The sequence below is a fragment of the Anoplolepis gracilipes genome, chromosome 1 (assembly GCF_047496725.1).
Source record: "Anoplolepis gracilipes chromosome 1, ASM4749672v1, whole genome shotgun sequence".
Lineage (NCBI taxonomy): Eukaryota > Metazoa > Arthropoda > Insecta > Hymenoptera > Formicidae > Anoplolepis > Anoplolepis gracilipes.
This window is the reverse complement of record NC_132970.1, coordinates 11,479,700-11,503,487: the sequence shown is the minus strand read 5'-3', so window position 1 is coordinate 11,503,487 and position 23,788 is coordinate 11,479,700. Positions and strand designations below refer to the sequence as shown.

Sequence of the window (23,788 nt, the reverse complement as noted above, 5' to 3'; positions counted from 1 at the left end):
AGCTAGTAGAATTAGGTCTGCTAGGGCTATTAAGACAATTAAAAAGAAACATAAAATTTAATAAAAGAAAAATTATAGCTATTATAAAATTAAATTTATTTGTAAGGAAAAAAATATAAAAATATAAATATAAGATAATATAAAATTGTAAAAATATAAAAATTTAATATTTTTGTCAATAAAATAAAAAATTAATTAAATATAAATTACATATAAAAACTGTAAAAACAAGTATTAAAACATTATTAGGTAAAAATTAAAATTATATTTATAATAAAATTTAGTTTAATTATGAAAAACGTAAAAAAATGTAACTTAATAAATTGTACATGTAACTTATTGTATGTACGTATATAATATGTATATTATATGCATATCTTTTATATTAAGATGTATATTATGCAGGTATAACATTGTATTTATGGTATGTTATATATTATATTGCATAAGATTGTATGAACATTAAGTATGAATTTTAAATATTATATTATATTATTAAAATAGTATATGGATATTATTGCGTAAGAGATAGATTTAAGTTGCGTTATATTATATGTATGAATTATATTTATTATATACTTATTGTAAAAAGTAAAATTACACGAAATGGAAGAATACATACAATAACATAAAATTCCATTAAAATTCTAGGTTTTCTTAATTCAGAGACGTATCGATAAATTTATTAATAATTCGATCTTTTGGTCGTGATATAGACTATATCAATTACATTTTAAAAATTTCTAATAAATTATATAGATCAATTTCGGATATTTTGTATAATTCTATGTAATAAAATTATTTTGAATTAAAAATTAAAATTATATTTTATATTAAATTTTGTCTACACCTGCGCTAGCTCCTAATTGCCTTTCTCGGTGACGTTTTAATTAAATTTTGTAAAATATATTTGTAATATAATTAATTCTCTATATATAACATTGAATTAATTATATATAATATGTATTTTGTACATTTTACAATGTATTTTATACATTTTGTAATATATTTTATATTAAATTTTATATCATATTCATTCGTTGCGAATACATTATCTTATTTCGGTATGGCGTTTCTAATTTCCTGAACTGAATAATTCATGCAGACTCGATCGATAGCTAATGAATCTTTTCGATTTTTGATCGAATAGAGAATTCGAATTTCGTTTACCGCGGAACATCTCGCAATATCTTATTGACTTTCTGATTTCTTTCTTTTCGCATCCTTCTAGCATTCTCATCACATATCCTTCTGGCTATGTTTTATCTTTAATTTTTAATAAGGCGTCGAAATTAATTAACCGAGATTATTGTTGCAAGAGACACTTATATAATTATATATATGATATATAAATGCATATTTATAATATATAATTTTATTTTATTTAATTATTGTAATTCTATTCATCAGTTGACTCATTTAATTCACCTATTTGTCGCTTTGAATTTACAATTATAAAAGCAGAACGTTTGATATATTAATTTCGGGAAAAGAAGCTTTATTAATTACTGTTAATTAATGTCGATTATGCAATTGACATACTCGTACGCGATAATTAATATGTGTCTTCTAATCTCCTCGAAAGTTCAATTTTTATTAATAAAATATTTTACATAGATATCGGCAATGTACTTCACGAGCAGTAATGTATCTTAAAATGTTCGAAAATTCGCTTCTGAGTTATTGGGAGAACATATTTCGCAAAGAAGGTATCGCTATAATCCGCGGGAAGAGCGATATCTTCTTTGCGAAATATGTTTTCCTATTCATTCAGAAGCGAATTTTCGAGCGTTTTAAAATACATTACCGTTCGTGAAGTACATTGTCAATATTTATATAACATCTTTTATTAATAAAAATCGAACTTTCGAGAAGATTAGAAGACACGTATTACTAATCGTGCACGAGTATGTCAATTGCATAATCGGCATTAATTAACAGTAATTAATAAAGTTTCTAATTGCGGAATTCAACAACGTGTCTTAAATAAGTATAAAACAAAATGTATTTTAAATGTATAATCTGTCTAATTATAGGTTTATGTAATTAACGAAAATAAACACAGAATAAATAAAGAAATTTAGGAAATAAGATAAAATAATTTACCGATATCATTATAATAAAATGACATTGTAATAAATATTCAAAGACTATATAGAACAAAACTAGAATAAAACAAATTAGCATTATTTTATTTATTCTTCCTATTCCTCTCTTTCTTCCTCCTAACCCTCCACTGTCACCCCTCAAAATAAGTGTGTAGACAATGGAGGGTTAAAGGAAGAAGGAAGAGGAATAGGAAAAATTAATTCACTATTTATTAAAAGTAATAGTGCAGAAAATAATAAAATATAATTCTAAATGCTTTAGTAAGGCAGAGTACATTATTACAATATATCGAAGTAAAATTGATTTATCGATGACACATCAAAAATTTGGAGAGCAGATAGATAGAATCTCCACAACGAAAAAAATACAATAAAATAAAATAAAATAATATACAGACGTCATTATAATAAAATGACATTGTAATTAATATTCAAAAACTATATAGATCCAAATTATTATAAAAATAAGATGTTTATGCGTGAGACAGATTTTTCAAATTAATTCCTAGTTTATGATAAAGTGTGCGATATCTTAATTAAATAGCTCTGTTTATTACATAGCAATTTTTTATTCTTTGTCTAGCAATTAAAATATGCTTATAAATTTAATATATAATACATACGTACATGCACATGTACAAATTTGTACATAGAATTCAACTATAAACGGACAGTTTGATTGTTTGTTGGCCTATCCTAACAGCATTTCTTTACGGTTATAGAGTAAATAAAATTATTAATAATGCTAAAATAACTGATACATTTTTTTAGGTTAAATGCTCGATCTAATTATGATACTTAATAATCGATAATCAGATTTTCCAATGGAATCTTAATATGTATAATAAATTTTAGCTCATAAATAAAAACATAATTATATTAATGCAAAAGGAAAGTTCTATAGCTAAAGATAATCATTAAGCGTTGCAAGGCTGATTATTTTAATGAAAAAAAGATATCTTACACATATCGAAACATTAATGTTTTGAAAAATGAAATGTTTTAAAAAATTTTCAAAACAAAAAAAGTAATATTACAATTGAAATGAACAAAAAATTAAGAAGCACATGCAAAACTAATATTGTTTAACTAATTCAACTGAATAATTAATAGCAACAAAATAGTTCAACCATTATGTTCTCATCGCATCTTTATAATTTTTATATCCACTCACAACATTTATTGTTATACAAGTATAAAAGCAATTAAAATGCAGCAAATGTTACTTAAATTTTCGATATAAGATAAAGAAACTTTGAAACATTGAAAATCTATTAAAATATATATTTTCTTTATTCTAATAAAATATATTCGTGACGATACGTGTTACGATACATTTCGATACATGTAACATTCTTAAGGAGTTTTGTAACGTCCTAAGCAATATTTGCATCTCAAAACTGTATAGCTGATTGGCTGTAGGAACATTAATAAACGAGCTTCGTGTAAAATCCTTACACATATCATACATAAATCAATCAATCATAATAATCATAAGTAAAGCGCGCTTTGTATATTTCATGCAATGCTCTTCATATTGTATGTAGCATAGGTAATATGAAACGTCTACGAAAAATTATTAAGAACAAATATTTAACCTTCACTGAACATCAATCTTTACTTTATTCGCTTGCCATACCTTATGTTCCATATAATTTATCCTTGCTACTTTTTACGTCATTTTATTTGCAATGTTGGAAAATGAAGATGAAAGAGATTGCAAATATATCAGACAATAATGAAAACATTTTGTGTTTAAAAAATTAGTTGACGATTACTTATCGTTTATTAGCAATTTCAAAAATAGGAAACTTAATTAATAATATCATCATAATACAATTAATTTATATTATGCAAAACATTAGTTCTGTACTTATGCTTATCGATCGTTAAACTTAAAATTTATACTATATATATATACATACATACACATATATATATATATATATGCGGATACAGTGCGACTAGATTATATATGATATTATAATTAATATTGTATGAGGTTTGTAGTCTTATTTTTGTTTTTCTCGAAAACTATCACTCGTATAATAAAAATGGATAGGATATAAAACGTGTATTTTGAAGAGACTTACAACTTTTATTTGAAACATTTTTTTAAATTTCCAGTATTTGATAAAATAATTGGAAAAAACATCAATTTTTAACAATTTTTGTATGTAACTTTTTAGTAAACAACGAGCGACGGCTAAAACCTTTTAAGCGTTACTGAGGGTGATGGTCTTGACAACATATGTCAAGATCATTGACTTCTGAAAGGGGTGATCTTATGTGAATATTTACCAAATACTTTCATTGAAATTATTAAAACATTAAATTTTATGTGAAATAAAATGAGCATTTTTTATACATATATTGTACATATATATATATATATATATATATTACTTCATAATATATGTTAAAGTGAAAAAAGATCACACGCAGTTGCAATTAATAATATGTAATAAAATATTATTGAATGTATATGTTTCGTACTTTTGAGATCCACAGTTATGGATCTAGCACGGACACGAACCACAATTTGTGGATCTAGCACGGACTCGAACCAATCGGTCGTTTTACCATGGCACTGGAAAGTTCAGCCACGTAGTTCCGATAACTCAATTATGGATCCAGTTAGCGCCACTGTACGGCGGGGAAAAAGCGTTCCCTAAAAAACGGGGGCATGACCCCTCTCATTCTTCTCTCTGGTGATAATAATGAAATATAAAAGTATGTATAAAATATAAAAGTTGGTATGAGTGATTATGAATGAATAATTCTTCAGAACGCCACGAAGTCGCCACACTACCACCACCACCAACACTACCATGCGAACCGCTGGAAAGTCGATCGAGCTACGTAGTTCCACCGGCTCAAAAATCGATCCAGTTAGCGCCACTGTACCGCGGTGAAAATGTTCCCTCAAAAACGGCTTCATGGCGCCTCTCAGGCTTCTCTCTGGTTCTACATTATTTTTGAACCATGATCGTTGTTGATCGTCGTGTTTCATCATCCATTATCCATTCCGTTTCTCGAGGTTTTGTTGAGTTGTGTGATTGAATCATGACATCAATCGTTTTACCGGCAGTGCGATTTAGTCGCTTAACAATTGATAATTTATATCAAATAAATAAAAGGGGTTTACACAGGTAACATTGTTATTTTTTGTTGGCGCGAATTGCGACTGAATATTTGTTACAGAGTTGCTCACGTTGAGGTTAACTATTAGATTCTGCTGTATATTATTTATTATCTATATTTTCTAAGAATACATATATAACAATTCTTATTAATTAATAATGAACAATACTTTGCTATTTAATTTTCTTGGAATGTCCAGCAATTTCTAATATACATTAATATATACTTATATTAATCTAATCACACTAATATAAGAGGAACAATAGAAAATAAAGACTTATAATTTTAGGCTTTTATTATTTAATAATCCAATAATAAAATGATAAACAATATTCAATATTTCTTTCATAACATTCAATATTTTTGAGTAATTTAAATATAAAATCAATTTTTTTATCAATTGCATCATTTTGACACATATATATAGTTAATCTTGAATGATACACATATATATATATATATATATTGTGTCAAAAAAAGTGATTAAATAATTATCTAAGATAATTTTTTATTACACAGTTACATATATGTATAAAATTGTTTAAAAATTGTTGAATTTTTGTTATATGACCTGATACCTGAAAACCTAAAATTATAGGTTACCACAAATATCTTCTGCATTTTCTTTGCAAAGACAATATTATGGTACAATAACAGAGGAGAAAAAACCAGATGCTCCCAGTGTTCTTACTCCAGAGCAAGAAGCTACAGAAAAAATTAAGACAGAACTTGAACTCATTAACAAAGACCTCGCTGAACTTAAAGAATCTAAAGATGTACTTGAAGATAAATATAAGAGAGCACTAGCTGAAGGAGAAAATATCCGAATTAGACTCACCAAACAGATTAATGATGCCAAGCTTTTTGGTATTCAAGGTTTTTGTAAAGATCTTTTAGATGTAGCAGATATATTGGGAAAAGCTACCGAGAGTGTACCAAAGGCTGAAATAACAGAGAAGAATCCACATTTAAAAAGCTTATATGAAGGATTAATAATGACAGAAGCCCAATTACATAAAGTAAGATATATTTTGTCAACATTTTTCAATACAAGAAATATGTACGTACATAATGTTGTCTTATCTGTTAATATTATTATTCTTTTATTTTATTTTATCAGGTTTTCAAGAAGCATGGCCTAATTTCATTAAATCCAATAAATGAAAAATTTGATCCTAATGAACACGAAGCATTATTTCAACAAGTAAGATTTGTATAGAATAAGATTGATAGATTATATAATTATATAATTTTGGAATGGAAAAAATTTGCAGGAAGTTGAGGGCAAAGAACCTGGAACAATTGTAGTTGTATCAAAAATAGGATACAAATTACATGAAAGGATAGTAAGACCAGCGTTAGTAGGTGTCGCTAAAGGATAATTATATAACCTAAAGGTAGATTAAATGTTCATTTTCTATGTTTTACAAATTGTTAAATTATACAAGCTCGATATGAAATGGTGTAATATGTATAATTTTCTTTTACATTTAAACTATAAAATAGAAGTCAGTGTTAATATTCCACAAACTGTACAAGGGTTAGCAAAGGAAATATATTATTTTTATGTGAAAATTCTTATTATATTGTAATATTTACATAAAAAATTCTTTTTTAAAATATAGATTAAATGTTCATTTTCTATGTTTTACAAATTGTTAAATTATACAAACTCGATATGAAATGGTGTAATATGTATATTTTCTTTTACATTTAAACTATAAAATAGAAGTCAGTGTTAATATTCCACAAACTGTACAAGGGTTAGCAAAGGAAATATATTATTTTTATGTAAAAATTCTTATTATATTGTAATATTTACATAAAAAATTCTTTTTTAAAATATACTTTTTGTTATGTACACAATTTAATTAGATCAGAATTACTTGAGTCAATTATAAGTGTTATGTTAATTTTATATGATAAAAATAATGATGTATATATTCTATACTATATCTTGATATAAAAAATTGATATCACAAAAGTATGAGTTAGAAACGTATAATCATATATATATATAAAATATTAATATAAAAAAATATTTGAAACATATTTGATAGATTTGATTTTGTCTCATTTCAATTTTTATATTATGGTCCATTAATAAAAAATTGTATGTGTATTTTTTTATAATTCAGAATGATATACTTTAACATCTCTCAAATACTTTATACAAATCAGGTAAACTGGCTATTTGTAATATTGTTGAGTCATGAGCAAAATGTTTTGGTGGAAGTAAACTCTCTTTAATTGCTGGATATAAAACATGTTCAATTATATATTTCCAATTGTGCATCTCAGGCTTTGGATTGATGTAGCTGTAAAATTTTGCCGTTTCACGACAGATATTCTGAAAACATATTTGTTCCTTTCTCCAATCAACTTCAGTTGCTAGTCGCATTATGTACAATGGAATTTCTGCTTCGTATGGAAAATATTTATCTGAAATATTAGTATTGAATATGTAATTTATTTTTCAGGGAATATTTGAGAATAAAATATTACCTGATATTGATTTATACATACCTAATAACACGGGCAATGATCTTAAATTTCCCACTTTATCCATAACAATTGAAAAATATTCGTTCATCATGTCTGCTTTTTCTAAAAGTAACTCCTTTACTCTTGCTGCTAGTTCATCTTTCGGTCCATCTTCTTCTGTCCATCCAGTTTCTCCTGAATCTAAAGCAATCATTGCTAAATCAAACAAAGATATCCGTTCCTAAAAATTAAACTCAATATTAGATAGCTATAAAGCAAATTTTTAATTTACTTCATCTGAAATAATTGTTACACACTGAAAATTTGATGACTCCAAAATTTGCAAAATCATAAAGCATGATCTGGTAAAAAAGCTCTTCCCTAAAACATAAATATGTATATCTTAAAATTAATTTTAAATAAATTTGTCTAATTTTTTAAATATCATATATATTGATCAAATATAAATATAAGTGAAAAAAATAATCTTACACTAATTTTCTTGAATTGCATATGTACAAATTCATTCCACTTTGTATTAAAGCCGAAGTTTGATCAATGCAGCCGACAAATGTCAAATTGGCGAGAATGTTTCTTAAACCCTCATGACACTCGTCTTCAACTTCCTTACGTAATGTTAAAATACTAGTCAATTTTACTTCGTGTTTAAAATTATTTACAGAATATGACTTAAACTGCAATGCAGATTTTGGAGATTCATCAATAGAAGCAGTCTCCTGAACTGAAAGTACACTTTCAGATTGTTTTGTGTTAGATATTGAATCTTCATCTTCTTTCTTGTTATCGTTTGTATTTTGTAATGTAGTTTGCTCTTTATTTTCTTCTAAATTTTTTTTTCTATCATCAATAATATTCATATTCCCAAAGTATTGATACACTCGCTTACGAGCTCTATCAGCTATAATATCTCTAGAACTATCTTCCACAGATTCATCTATTGTTTCGTCTAAGTCGGTTAAAAATTCTGTAATATTATACGTAATATTCTCTGAACGAATATTGTCCGAGTTGTCTTTTTGCGCAGATGAACTTGGACCACAAGTATTTTGCAATTCTGATGAGCTTATAGTTTTAATATTTGATATATCACTCCAATGTGTTGAACTAATAACTGGAGTCTCTTCAATATGAATCTTTCTTCCAGATAATGATCTAGAATTATGTTCTCTAATACTTGAATTCAAACCTTTCTCTTGACAATTGTTATCAACAGATAGATTTTCCATGATATGAGAAACATTTTTTTCTAAAGGATTTTCAATATTGAGAGATTCAGATTCTACATTATGAGTTGATTTTTCTATGAGATTATTGCTATCATGTTTTGAAGGAGTATGTATGATAAAATTAAATTTATCCAATTTTTGATCAGACGAATCTGTTCTAATCATTTCTCTAGCATGGATTTTTTTCGATTTATCTGAGTTTTCTTTACTATATTCCGGCAAAACTTCTTCTAGAACTTCTTTGGTAATGTCTGCTTTTGGTAATCTAGCTTGCAGATAAAATGTTCTAGATGCACTGTTACCAGCCAATCTTTCGTCTAAAGCAAATTTCATTCTTTCGATTATTGTATCTTCATGAAGAAATCTAACTTCGTGTTTTGTTGGATGTACATTAACATCAATATTTTGTGGATTGATATTTAAAGATATATAACACCATGGATGGGCTTTTTTGGGAAGATACACGGAATATATTTCCTCTAACATTTTACGGATAGCTGGAACATTAAATATAAAAATGTTACATAAAAATTAGAAAAAATATTGATACATACAAGATTAAACTTACAAGAAGAATCGACCAATCGATTGTTGATAAATAGGAGCATCACCATTCGTTTATTTGTATAATTTGGATTTGTCATTAAACCTTGCATCTTAAACTTATAAGTGTCGTCGTTTAGCTCAATCTCCAATAGTTCACGAGCAATTGGATTACCATACAATATTCTTATGTTACTCTGTTTTGTTGAATTATGTGGTGTTCGAACCTGAAAATATAATGGTTCAAAAGATATTCTATTAAAGTCTATCTTTTAGATATATTTATATTTTTAGATATCGTATATATAAATGATTTTTTTTATCTTACCTGTGCACTTGACTCGCCATGTTTTTTTAATGTAAATCCTACTGTTGGATTATGCACAGCATATTTCATGACTACTTCTGTAATCTTATTAAATTCTTCTGATTGATTTGATAAAGCTTTTCTTCGAGTTGCCACATTATAAAATAGATTTTCTATTGTTATTATAGTGCCTTGATTTCCAGCACAAGGTGCTGGAGGTGCTTTTAGCTTGCTATTAATATATGATGCTCTGTAATATTATGCCGAATATAATTTACATTTTAATATGTCTATATCAAAAGAAAAATTTCTTTTTCCTATAATACAATTTTGATCAAAATTAAATTTACATACTTGTAGGCACATTTTTCATCTGCTGTTTTTGTCGTGATAGTAAGAAGAGCTATATGACTGATACTAGCCAGAGCTTCCCCTCGAAATCCAAATGTTGTAAGAGCACTGAGGTCTTCAAATTTTTGCAACTTGCTTGTAGTGAACCTTTCGCATACAATATCCATGTCATCCTTTCGAATACCTGTACCATTATCCTGTATCTAAAAGCAAATTGAGATTATTATATACTAGCAATAGCAGTTATACGGTAGCAAATATTTCTACTGATATAAATTATATATTCTGTTAAGTACCTGTAATAATTTTAAGCCTCCTTCCTTCGTAGTAATTTGTATATTTGTTGCTTTGGCATCTAAACTGTAACATAAAAGCACATGTTTGGTAAATAAATAAGAAAAAATATGTAGATCACAACTTGTACTAACCTATTTTCTATTAATTCTTTTAATGCGTTTGCTGGCCTTTGGATTATCTCTCCGGCTGCGATTTTATTCACCACGACTTCATCTAATTTTCTAATCTTTGCTGGCGTACACATGTTGCTCAAGATTGTTTAATAGATTTTTAATTATCTATAAAGTGACAAACATTCTCTTTTTTCTTGATACTTGTTACACAGTCACGTATTAAAAATATATTTCAGAAATATAATTTGATTTCACGTAAATTGATAATCAAATTAAGCAAATAAGTGTGTAAAAAATTTGATAATCGCTAAATTGTTTTAAGAATTTTTTGATAAAAGCTTTTTTATGTCTCTCATTATAACTAGCGCCAATATTTAAGTCGTATACTAACCTATTATAACAATTATCGCGATAAGATGCGTTCCACTTGACGTTTCAAATACTTTGAAGCGTTTGATCAAAAAGGCAACAGGATACAGGGTGTCTATGTTTACTCTCTGGAAAAACATGGAAAATCTAGAATTCTCAAGGATTTCTTTTGCATCTTAAAAAATCAGGAGTCTCATGCAATTTTATTAGGATTCAGGGAAAATTTCTCTTTTTGATAATTTTGCTCATATTATAAACAGTCAGTCGTGTGTGTGAAACTGGTGTCTCACTTTGTGAAAATTCATTAATTGTTAAGAATTCTGATTTTATTTTTAATATTTCTTGATAGGTTAAACAAATAGCTATTAAACTAGCTATTAAAAAGTGGCTCGGAACAAACTGAGACACAAGTTCATACTGCTTTTACTTTATTGTCCGCTGAGACGATTTTTTTTTCTTTTATTATTTCTTACCAAATTTTCAGCGCTTGAAAATTCTACAATAGTTATTTAAAAACTTCTATACGTACAAATTATTAGAATATTAAATTAAAATATAAATTAAATCATCCGAGATGCCAGACAGTATATATACATACTGTGGTCTAGGAAAACTAGCACGATTGATCAATCAGAAGGTCCTAGGGTTCTTGCTAAAAAGTACCTACAAAGTTTCTAGTGATTTTATACATAAACACCAGTCGACGACGCATCTGTATACCACACATTGCCGGGTATACGCCCGCGGGTTGCAGTTGTTGTTGCATAGTTCGCGCTAGTCCGCGCCCGTGTATCGTTTGTCTACGGTGTGCGTAGTCGTATCACAGGTCAGGTCAGGTCAGGAGGATATACCGTCGACAACACGGGACTGCAAGAAGCTCACGGTGTCGCGTCTCGGACCGATCTTCCGAACGCGCAAGAGGACAAGTCTCCCGCCTTTTCGACAAAAGCGTAATCGACACGCGCGCGCGTCGCTTTCGTTGCCGCTCGCGCGCATCAAGCGTCATCGTCGTCGTCGTCGTCGTGCTGGTCGTCGGTAAAACGCAGTTCGAGGACAGCCGCGGATACCAATAGCGGCTGGCGGTTATGTGTCTCGCGTCGTTGCGCGTCCCGCTCGGGATGATCGAGCCGCACGGCCGTCGTCGGCGAGATAGATAGATAGATCGGCGCCGCCAGCCATCGACTTGGCCGCGAATCCACTTGCGTGGATCCTGCACTTGGTCGGCGACCTCGCGAACCTCCACGAGCTATGCGAGCCCGCGAACGCGCCACGCTCGCGCGCGCCTACCGGGACTACCGCTACGAGTGTCATTCACCGCTGACGTGCATCCCGGTGCCTTGAGATACGGGCTCTGCGCACAGATACACGTACCACACACACACACACACACACACATACATATATATATATATATATATATACATATTATATATATACATATACATATATATATATACCCATACCGCTGGGCGGCGGAAGTGTTTTGCTCGATCCTCTTCGTCGCGCACATAGTCTGTACGCTCTACGAGAAGTCTTTAGATCGTCTCTCTCGCTCTGGCCCTCCCTTGCCGCTGCTGCGGCGCCGGCCTACCGAGGAAGGCGATCCGAGGAAAGCGCCCGCCCGGCTGCTGCGACCCGACTCTTAAACGTCGACCAACGTCAAGCTCCCGTGTCCCGCCCTGGACACCCTGATTCGTCCGGTTCGCCCGCCACACGACGGGTTATGTTTCCTACTTTCATCGGGATCCTAGGTGAGTCACCGCACGGAAAACTGCACCAAACGTGATAAAAATCATATTCTTCGATAATTTTTTTTTTTTTTTTTTTTTATTTGTCCGAAATGTCAATTGAAATAGCAATGTAAGTTGAAATAGTGTCAGATCTTTGTGTAGCAGCAGATGTAATTTCGGATTCTCTCTCTAGTTTTAGATTCAGATTCTTTTACTTATGTATATTCTACTTATTATAATCCTGAGCCTTAAATGTTTAACCTGAAGAAAGTGTACAATTTTACACAGTATTATTTTTTATGTTTGTCAGCTTTATTGAAAGTGTCAATTAGAAATTTGATTTTTTATTAAAAATTTTTTTTTCAAAGTTTTATATTTTTGATTATTTGCAAGCTGATGTGTATTAATATATTCAAAGCTATATAAAAATAATTACAGGAAAAAAATTGTCCAATTTACATAATTAAAATTTTTATTATGCATGTATTTTCATGTCTGTATCCTTTATAGTTGTAAAATTGATGAAATGTTTGAAAAATGTTTGTTGTGTGTGAGATATGTGTCTATGAGGTGACATAATGAACATTAATTATCATAAATGAGATGATTGTGTTTGAACAAATCAAACCAATGTCTGTTGCAAATATGTAAAGGATTATACTAGAAATATTTAGAAAGCTGTAGAAAGGTGTAATCATGATATAATAATTTCCATTTTATAATAAAAAATATCACGTGAATTTTCAATATATTATTTATTCTTTTTCTTTCCTTTGTGTATCTAAATATTTAAAAGATTAAATAGAAGAATATTATATATTTGTATTTAATAAAGAAAATATATAAATAAAAAAGGGATGTAAATATTTAAAAAAATTATTTTTGAAATATATTTAAACAAAAAATGTATGTGTTATATGAAATTCAAAATTATTATTAATATTATTAATAATTTGATATATAATTTTTAAATAGTGAACGCATTATGCACAATTACATTGGTTACTTTCAAATAGAGATGGATTGAGATTAAGAAACTTTTTTTTTAATCTTTCCTTTATTTTTTTTAGACATTCAATCGTGGTGGGAGGTGCCAAGTATAGCACATTTTTGCTCATTATTTAGAGCTGCCTTCAATCTTCTGGATTTTGATATTGAGGTATCTAATTAAAATAAAATGCTAAATCTCTTTTATGAGTAATGTATATAAGGCTTGTTTAGTATATCGCTTTAGTATTATTTATATGTAAATAGCTCCCATTGCTTCAGCTTTACTGTTATTATTTATCTGGCTTGTACATTATTTTGGTTTCTTTTTTTTTTTACATTTTTTATTTTATAATATTATGTAATATTATATAAGGAAACATATATTGATATGCTATTAAATTTTAGGATTTAGAAGAAGCTTTATTAACGGACGGAGGTACCGAAGGACGACTGCTTCAGGAACTAATAGTGAAATTATTGGAAGGTTGCTTGCCAAATGATACCCGCAATGATATCTCTACTTTTAATTATCAGATGTTTCTACGTAGACTTTTTCGAAAAAAATGTCAAGTAAGTATTACTGAACGTTGCCTCGCAATGTTGAGTTTACAATTGACATAAAGTAAAACTAAAACATATGGTCTTGTACATTTATACAGGAATACAAATGCGAAAATCCTTTCAATACAGACGTAGATTTTGAATTATTACCGCTTCGTCAAAAAGTAGAAATATTACGCGCGCTCTGTGACTTCAGGCTAGACGCTGAAGACGTAGTATGTATTTAATCAGACGAGATTTTTTATATACATGAGCGATTTTATACATGTAATTACTTAACAATATAAATGACAGGAGCAGTCGTTAAGTAACTTGGACTCGGATAGCCTGCGAGTCGAACCTTTAGGTCATGATCGTAAGAATTCTGCCTATTGGTACTTCTACGGCACCCGATTGTACCGGGAGGACTACATTGATACTTCTAATAGTGCCTCACACAAGCAGAAAAGTAAGCCAAAGGACAAAAAGCGTAAAAAACGACGGAACAGAGTGGCGAAAGAGGAAGAGGAAGAGAAGGAGGAAGCTAGTTTAATAGACAACGAAAACAAAGGACGAGAGAGCGTTTGGCAAGTTGTGTGTTTTACTCAACAGGATTGGAGCAGATTAGTTGAAAAATTTCGCGATTCGGTAATGATTATTCTTACCCTTACAAAAAAAAAGTATATTGTGCAATTTTTGTCGCAGAATTTAAAATTATCGACATTTCTTTATATTCCAAGGAATACGATACCGAGCGCAAACTTTACCGTACGTTATCTGAAGACTTTATGCCGGAAATACCAAAATTGTTCGATCTGAAAGAGAAACAGCAGCGGCGTAAATTATTACAACGTAATAGTTCGCGAGTGCTTCGTAGTCAAGAGCCTACGACGCAGATGGACGCAGTCATGGTCAGATCAAAGATTAAGACTAAAACAAACAAAGGGACTAAAAAGGAAGCGCAAGGTTCAAAATCTACTTATATTAAGGAAGACATCACTCCGCCATTACCGACACCGCCGATTCAGAAGAAAGGACGGCAGACAAACAATTCTTTGGCATCAGCTGTTGGCCAAATTGTAATTCACACTAGGGATGAGGTAGAAGATCTGGAAAAGAAAAAGGGTATCGGTAATCAAGGCGATAATTATGTATCTTGTAATTATGGGTATAAATATGGTTATTCGTTCAGAATCGAAGAAGAGGAACGTTGTGTCGGAATGCATAAGGTACTCGAAAGTATTAAAGATCATGTGGATGCCTGGCCATTTATTGATCCCGTGGATGAAGAGTATGCGCCGAGGTATTCAAAATTTTGCGTATACATATATATTGAAAGTAAAATTAATATTTACATCTAATGTGTTAAATTAATAATATTGTAAATAATTTTTATAGATACTACAGTGTCGTACGCAAGCCTATGGATCTTAGTACCATGGAAGAGAAATTGGAGGGCGGCTCGTACAAAAGTTTAAGTCAATTTAAACATGATTTTCGGCTTATCGTTGACAACTGTAGGCAATACAATGGTTCAGATAATGGTTTGTAATTCTTGTTTTCTAATTATCTTTAAATTTATATCCATTATATGTCCATTATAGTCCATTACACGTTCGTTATACATCCATTCTAATGATTTTATGTACTCATATATTGATGAATTTACTAATATACTAATATAATTTATATATTTTATAGAATATACGGAAATGGCAGTTAATCTTAAGGAAGCTTTCGATAAAGCCGTAAGTCGGTATTTGGAATCGGAGACATCCAGCGACGAGGATCCTACATCTCCTCGATCATTAGCTGGAACACCTACGTCTCCGTCATATCCTCCGCGTCATTTATCTTCTTCGCATCATAACACACGTAAACGTTCGAAGAGGCCAACCAAAAAATCCAAATCGTATAAACCCGAGAGTAGGGCAAAGTCTAAGAATAACGAGAAAATGGATGAAGATGAAAAGAGGAGTAAAAGTATTAAGGTTGCAAAGAAGAAAAGAGGAAAGAAGAAGGGTAAGAAAGTAAAAGAAGAAGAATTGGAGGAAGATGAAGAAGAACAGGAAGATCAAGAGAGCGAAGGTGCAATATCCGGAACTAGTATTGTAGCGTCGAAAAGAAGAAAAAACGTCGATGTAAATAATTTACTTAAAACCAAAAAGCTATCTAAAGAAACAGAAGAATTGAAAACGTCGAATAAGAAAGGAAGCAAAGAGCGACATCAATCGAAAAAGGATTCGGAAATTGTACGATCTGTAAAAGAAACGAAAGAAAACAAAAAGCGGAAAGAGGACTTTGAGGAAGAGTATGAATCTCCAGTAAAAAGTAAAAGTAGAAAAATAGAAAAGAAAGAACTTGAAGAAACCGGAATATTGACAGATAACGCTAAAAAGAGTAAATTAAAAAAGATTGAAATAGAAGAAAACGATGCAGTATTTGAGGAAGATAAGAAACCATCTTCCCATGTCAAAACGAAAAAAAATCGTAAGAAAGAGAAGGCAAATTCAAAGACTGCAACTAAGGCTGATGAAAAATCCGACAAGATTCATACAAAGCAGAAAGATAAGAAATCAAAACAAAAAAAGAATGAAGAATTAAAGAACGGAGAGTTAAAAAGACAAACGGATCCCAAAGATATAGAATTAGAAAGCACTTTAGATTCAAAGCATACTCACATCTCCAAAAAGCTCTCTATGTTAATCGGTAATAAAGACGTGGATTCACTTGATAGTTTAAAGGATAAGATAAGCGATAGAAGACGTGAGGAAAAATTGAAAAACGAAAAGGAGAAGCAAAGAAAAACGGTAAAAAGCAACAGCCTCACATATTCAGTAAAAGTGCCTTCAATCAGTAATGTTTATCAGGACTATGACAAAGATAGTGCAAAGCGATCAAAGTCGAAGAAAGGTACGAAGGAAGAAAAGACTGTGGGTGCAGACATAATTAAGAAACAAGAATCTGAAATCAATGAAAATAAGAAAGCTGTTCATGCTAAACATACCAAAGGAATGGAAGAGAATTCTACGATTCAAGCATTAAATCAAGCAACAGAGAAAACACTTCATGTAAGTAATTTCATTTGCGAAAAAATATTTTTAATATTTATTGAAGAATAATATATGCAGGATATATACAGGATATTAACAAACTATAGATATAAAATATTGAGACATGATTTTCATGACTGATTGAAAAAGATAAGATTTTCGTGAACATATGTGGACACACTAACAGTTTTAGAATGTAGAGATATTCATACAATTCTTTGATATATTATGTTAATAAATTTTTGTAAAATATTTTATTTATATTTTCTGTAAAAAACTTTTATATTTCGATAATTTGTCGATAACAATATACTGACTCCAAAAAAACCATTTATATTATAAGATAAATTACGTCTTTCTTTTCATTTTATTTATATTATATGTATTGTATATGCATATTGATATATTGATTTGGCTATTGTGTGTAGGATATCAACAAATGGCTTGACGATGCGCCCAAACTCTGTGGATTCTCTTCTGGCAGTGATTCTCCAGTACTTCACGTTCCTCCAGTCGAATCTGGTCGATCGGGATCGAAGGCAGAGATTGCTACGCGTAAGAGACCAAGCTCCATCAAAATATTTGGTCCTCATGGACCGAGTCGACCGAAAAAGATACAGCGCACCATCGATCGTTTGCAACCTGGAAAGAGTAAGGGAAATTTACTTTTGAAGAAACCGCTCAATTTACCCAACGCCAACGCCAATGACACCGCAGCACACGCCGCAAATGATAACGATCAATCGAGTAAGGATCTTGATGAGGAACCGAAGCTCAGTTTAGGTACTGTGCTGAAAAATGTAGATTCCATACATTTGATCTGCAAAAGCTTGGTATCATCGCCTAATCTTTCAAACGATGACGAGGAAGAGGATCACGCCCTTACTCCGTCTAATATTAAAGAGGAAAAAATTTTGGGCGTTAAGGGTACAAAGACATCGAGTGCAGCGGAGGACAAAGAAACGACTCAACCTAAGAATACGGAAGAAGCGCAGAAACCAAAGTCCGCTACGCCGAATTTGAGTGCCTGGTTCAAAGCTTTCGGAGCGCCAAAATCAAAAAAGAAAGACGAAGAAGTGGAAGAGACCGCGCCGATGAAGAAAGAAGGCGATCTACAGGAAGTGTTTTGCGGCAGGCAACGACGACTGAGCACCGGCGGTAGTAGTGTCAGTGAATCGGTGTCTAGTTTCTCTCAGGAATCACCACCAGCCATTCCACGCGCAGCTCGTTCTCCGCAATGTCAGCCCGCGATGACTCCGACCGAACCGATAAGAGGCGCGGGATTTTATCAAGACGCATTATCGACCGGGAGTAGTCCGTATAACAGTCCTTATTACGCGACGCCACCGACGTACAGCGCACAATTGCCACCCACGCCATCCCCGCAAAATCCTCACCCTTTGTCACCGGCCTATCCATCATCCTATGAGCAACAATCACCCGTTTATCCTCAGGTACACGCGCAACCGCCGTATCAGTCACCGTATCAGAAAACCTCACCCCAAGAGAATCCCAGCGAACCATATTCTCAAATGTCGCCGCAACGCTTCTCGCAACAGTTGCCGGCCAATAATCAAAATCAATCTCCCGTCTATCCACAACACTCTCCACAACCGATGCAGCCAGTTTATCCTCAAACATCAGCCCGGACGCCGCCGTCGAATTACTCGCAACCCTCGCCACAACAACCGCCTACGCCGAATTATTCGCAATCATCTCCACAGCAGAATGCAGTCGCTAATTATTCTCAGCCTTCTCCTCAGGCGGTCGCCAATTATCCGCAAGCTTCTCCGCAGCAGCACTCACCCTACTCGCAATCCTCCCCTCAAACACCGCCGAATTACTCACAACCGTCTCCGCAACAGCAGCACTCTCCGTACCCGCAATCCTCTCCTCAACAACCCGCCGGATATGGTCGTCTCTCGCCGCAGCCGCCACCCGCGAACTATTCTCAACCTTCGCCTCAACCGCCCAGCGCTTACTCGCAGCCGTCCCCTCAACCGCCGAGTTTCTCGCCTCAGTCATCGCCACAAACACGCTCCGCCAGCTACTCACAACCATCACCTTCGCAATCATTGAACTCCTCGTATCCGACTCCTCCGCAGCTCGATCGAAGTTACTCGCAATCATCGCATCAGCAGCAACAAATACAGACTTTTCCTCAGCATGCTTCGCCGCAAACGCAAACGTCACCATTCTCCGAACCGTCACCACAGAATAACTCGTACTCGCAGTCGTCGCCACAATCGCTGACCAATTACTCGCACCAATCGTCCCCGCAGCAGCCGCCAACATACTCGCATCCGTTACACTCGCCACAGACACCGCCGAATTACTCACAGCTTTCGCCGCAACAGACACCCGGAACAGCGACGGCAACGAACTACTCGCAACCATCGCCGCAACAATCTCGCAATTACCCGCAGTCCTCGCCTCAACGAAAGTCTGCTTGCAACCCAGCGACACCATCGCAACAATCACCCAATTACTCGCAACCTTCTCCACAACAGACGGCCAATTATTCTCAGCTTCAATCGAAAAGTTCGGATGAGTATCCCGCGGCTACGGCGCCGCCGCCGGCTGCAAGCTATCCTCAAGATTTCAAACAAAATCCCAGGTACGTTCAGCAGTCACCTACGATATCGTCGTCCGTGAATGAATCCGATCATCGGACGGAATATCTAAAATCTAACGCTACCGAGAAGCCGGCGACGGGAGATCAACAGAGAAACTTTCCTGCTCAGTCGGAATCGTCGTTGAATCTAAACACTGCAAATCATCAGATCTATCAATCACCAGGTCAATATCCACCAACGTATCCGAATAGTTTTTCTAACGAGCTTCAGAGGTCCGTCTCGAGGCATAGCGGCGGTCAACAACAGACGCAGCAGCAATCAACGTCACAAGAGTCACGACCTGGTTTTATGGAGATCCAGCCACGCGGTGGTTATCTTGGCAAAACAGCACCGTCCAGCAATAGTGGGGAACAATTACCCGCGCCCTCGCCGAATCAGTTGCGAGCATTCCAAGAGAACTTGACGACGGCCCACGAATCACTCTATCCAGGTGGTTTTCAACCTGGTTATCCGCTACCGAATTCGCGGCCGGTGTATCCTAGTCCGCATTATTTCGATGCCGGTTCCAAATCCACTGGTGGCGGCAGTACGTCTGGCAGTCCCACCGGTAATCCGCCTCCAATGAAGAAACGTGCGTACGAGCCGCCGTCCAGTGGTAGTGGTGACACAACCAGTTCACGCGGTATGTCGCAAGAAGCGACGGCACGTCCGGGTCAGGAGCAATTCGCCAGTTTCGACCCGATAATGGCTCTACCTCAATCGGAGGTCTCCGTTTCGGTCAGTCAGTACGACGGCACACCAACGTTCGTTGGCAGCTTGGCCGATTCCATGGCGGCTAATCCAGCATACGCGCGACTCAGCCTCGGTCTTGTACCACCAGGTCGGACACCACCGGATCGTAAAGATCAGCAGCAACAACAGCAACTATTAACTATACCACGACCGCCGCCAGCGACGAAGCCGGAACATCTCGCCGCTTATAGTCGCGGTGCCGGTACTGGCGCGGCTGAGCTTGAGCAGCTCAATCTGCTGCAGAGCCTGGCGCAGAAAAACAGCCAGGGTATCCTGGCGATATCGCGAGGACGCGCTGGCGAGAGCAACGCGCGAACCGCACCTCCTGCGACTACGATGACGCCGTCCACTGCGACGCCGTCCAAGACGAAGAGAAGCCGGAAGAGCAAGCATCCGCAACAGCAGGAGCAACAAAACGCGGCCGTTACGGCCGTCACGACGACCGCTGTTGATCAGCAACAAGCGGCGGGTATAGCCGCTTTCCCGCAGTACGTGGCTGCCGATTCCATCGGCGCCCTGAAGACAGCAGCCGCGGTTCCACCCGCCGGCAGTGCCTTCGCCAACTTCGCTACATCCACTAGCGGCGCGACCGCCGTGCCACCGTTCGCCTACGACAAGGATGCGGCCACGTTTGCCTTTCTGGCAGACGACTTTTGTCCGACCAGTTATTACACTATGGCCCTACGGCAGCAGCAGCAGCAACAGCAACAACAGCAGCAGCAGCAGCCACCAGTGGTACCGCCGACGGTGACGAACGCCTCGGGTCAGCCTACCGCTTGCAACAAGCTGGGGAATCAGCCGAGGAACTACCCGCCACCTCACGCATTTCTGCATTCGGCTGCCGCTGCCGCCGCCGCCGCTCAAAGGTCCTACGTTTCACCAGTCTCTTATGTGACACCACATGGGCCCAATCTAATGGATCAAGCTACCTATCAGCAGTACTTCCATTCCCTCTACGCTTTTCAACCACCTCCACCGCATCACCACAGATCCTGGCTTTAGCCGATAAGATTGTTAGAAGATCGATTCATGATGATGACAAATTGACTTTCCTGATGAAATGGACCTCGAACATAACTTTGCGACGTACCGGAAGACAAGGAATCATTTTAGACAGATCTGTCGTCGCGCGATACTGAATGTTAATTGAAAGTCTCTTGGCGAGCACGCGAGAGAGCAGTATGAACCCCTTCGTTTCATTTTTTTAATTTTTTTTTTTTTTTAATTTATAAGGGACAGCCTCCTCGCGACTTGTCTTTTCTATTGTTTTTTACGCAATTGACGGTGTGAGACTTTTTACGAAGCTAGATAAATAGATCTTTGTAGATTTCTTTGACTGCAGCTTCCTTTTTTACAAATGACTAATTCGAATGTACCTTTGACATTTTTACACCATTCGTCGAAAGGAAGGAAGTCTAGCTTCTATCCAGTATAAAAAAAAAAAAAAAAATAATCTGTACATAAGGGACAAGTCTACTTTCAATATAGGAATTTTTGATAGTTTTTTAAAACGAGACCGACAGGTTTAATAGCTCTAATTAAGTCAAAGTCAGTAACGAGAGTATGTCGATCACACGTCTATCAAAAGTTCCTCCGTGCAAAATATCGAGTAAAATATATTTGTGAATACAAGAATAAAATATATATGTATATATACGCGGAGGAAATTTCAACATAAATTTTTTATAAATTTTTTCCCATGTTTTTAATTTTGGGACAACTTGGCATTTATGTAAATATAAATAACTACACACAGTAAAATTATCCACATTTCTTTATATAATGTACTTTTTTAAATTAACCAGGATTGAGCAACAGACAATATCGTATTTATAAAATTTATACAGTCTATCTTTATTTCTATAACTACTCTATATCAGTCTATCTACATTCTATTTTCTCTGTTTAACAAAATAAAACTTTACTTAATTTTATTTATTAACATTTTTAAAAATTAATTTTAATAATATACTTTTAGGCGTTAATATAATTTTAATTATTAATAAATTATTTAAAATTTTACAAGGTAATATTAAAATTTAATTTTGCATTTTTACTACATAATACATATTAATAAGTAAAAATTATATAAAATACTTTCAAATGCTATGTTGTTCTCGAAAACATGATTTAGAATAAATTTTGAGAGAAATTCTCTCTGTCTATATACATATATAAAATACTTGTTATTTTACTTACATGCAAATATATTTTATGCAATACTATTTCTCGTGTTGACCAACGCACGCGCGAACGAATGTATATCTTGTCGGTATGTGTGTGTGTGTTGAAAAAAAAATGGAATTATGCAATATTCGGATTTATGATTAATTAGTGACAGACAAAACCCCCGTAGTTCCGAGGTTTGGGTCCATGATTCGCTGAGTGTCATCTAGCTGTCAATTTTACGTTGATTCTCGATTCAATCTGATTTATAGTGATTAATTGTCGACCTTAGAAAGCGCGAGACATTTTTTGCGCGTAAAACCGAAGAGAATTTTTATGTATAATAAATATCGAACGCACTCTGTTGCTGGTGTATGTTATGTAGATTACCTAACATTGTAAGGCTAGTACGTAAGAGTTAGGCTTTCTTTGTATATATAAAATACATATCTCGCATATAGAAAATATGCTCGATGTAAAGGGAAAACTGCAAAATCTGGGACGAATCCGATCGCGACGAGAGAAAATTGCTATGGAAGATAAAGATATGTTGACAAGAGAGACGCATATATAATATATAGTCTATAACAAGATCACAGAAATATATATATATATGTGTACAAGCATATGCGCAAAAACACAAAGACGAAATATACACATGCCGCTAATTATCATGATACATTCATTAACTCATCTTTACGAATGAAACCGCGCGCGCTCGCGAAGTATCGTCAGGAAAAGAAGCGGTATATTGAAACTTATAAATATATACATATATATTGTAAATGTATATTGTAAATGTATCGATGACACAAATTAAAACACAGTTTGTTACAAACTATCGTAAAATTAATTCTGTGATAAGAATAGGATAACCGCATGTCGGGAAAAAGTTCTAAATAATTCTTTTTTTTTTTTCATTAAATAGCGACAAATTATTTACGTTTTATTGCCATTTTATTAATTGATATAGCTATA

General features: G+C 33.9%; 3 protein-coding genes across 3 annotated transcripts; 2 read left to right on the top strand and 1 right to left on the bottom strand.

The window, feature by feature from the left end:
- The first annotated feature begins 5,037 nt into the window (after positions 1-5,037).
- Roe1 (grpE protein homolog, mitochondrial Roe1) lies at positions 5,038-6,883 on the top strand. The gene is made up of 4 exons (XM_072895151.1): positions 5,038-5,260; positions 5,851-6,271; positions 6,373-6,456; positions 6,527-6,883. The coding sequence occupies exons 1-4, from the start codon at positions 5,175-5,177 to the stop codon at positions 6,632-6,634; spliced, it is 699 nt and encodes a 232-aa protein (XP_072751252.1). The 5' UTR covers positions 5,038-5,174; the 3' UTR covers positions 6,635-6,883.
- Positions 6,884-7,300: 417 nt separating this feature from the next.
- Positions 7,301-11,451, bottom strand: Mlh1 (DNA mismatch repair ATPase Mlh1). The gene is made up of 11 exons (XM_072895022.1): positions 11,437-11,451; positions 10,986-11,091; positions 10,613-10,759; positions 10,481-10,544; positions 10,188-10,387; positions 9,855-10,083; positions 9,552-9,753; positions 8,229-9,480; positions 8,054-8,117; positions 7,779-7,977; positions 7,301-7,694 (listed from the first exon to the last, which is right to left on the bottom strand). The coding sequence occupies exons 3-11, from the start codon at positions 10,723-10,725 to the stop codon at positions 7,402-7,404; spliced, it is 2,616 nt and encodes an 871-aa protein (XP_072751123.1). The 5' UTR covers positions 10,726-10,759; positions 10,986-11,091; positions 11,437-11,451; the 3' UTR covers positions 7,301-7,401.
- Positions 11,452-11,702: 251 nt separating this feature from the next.
- LOC140667168 (uncharacterized) lies at positions 11,703-23,648 on the top strand. Its single transcript, XM_072894940.1, has 9 exons — positions 11,703-12,714; positions 13,764-13,852; positions 14,089-14,253; positions 14,343-14,459; positions 14,539-14,871; positions 14,964-15,526; positions 15,622-15,767; positions 15,925-17,294; positions 17,705-23,648. The coding sequence occupies exons 1-9, from the start codon at positions 12,687-12,689 to the stop codon at positions 21,644-21,646; spliced, it is 6,753 nt and encodes a 2,250-aa protein (XP_072751041.1). The 5' UTR covers positions 11,703-12,686; the 3' UTR covers positions 21,647-23,648.
- Positions 23,649-23,788: the final 140 nt, after the last annotated feature.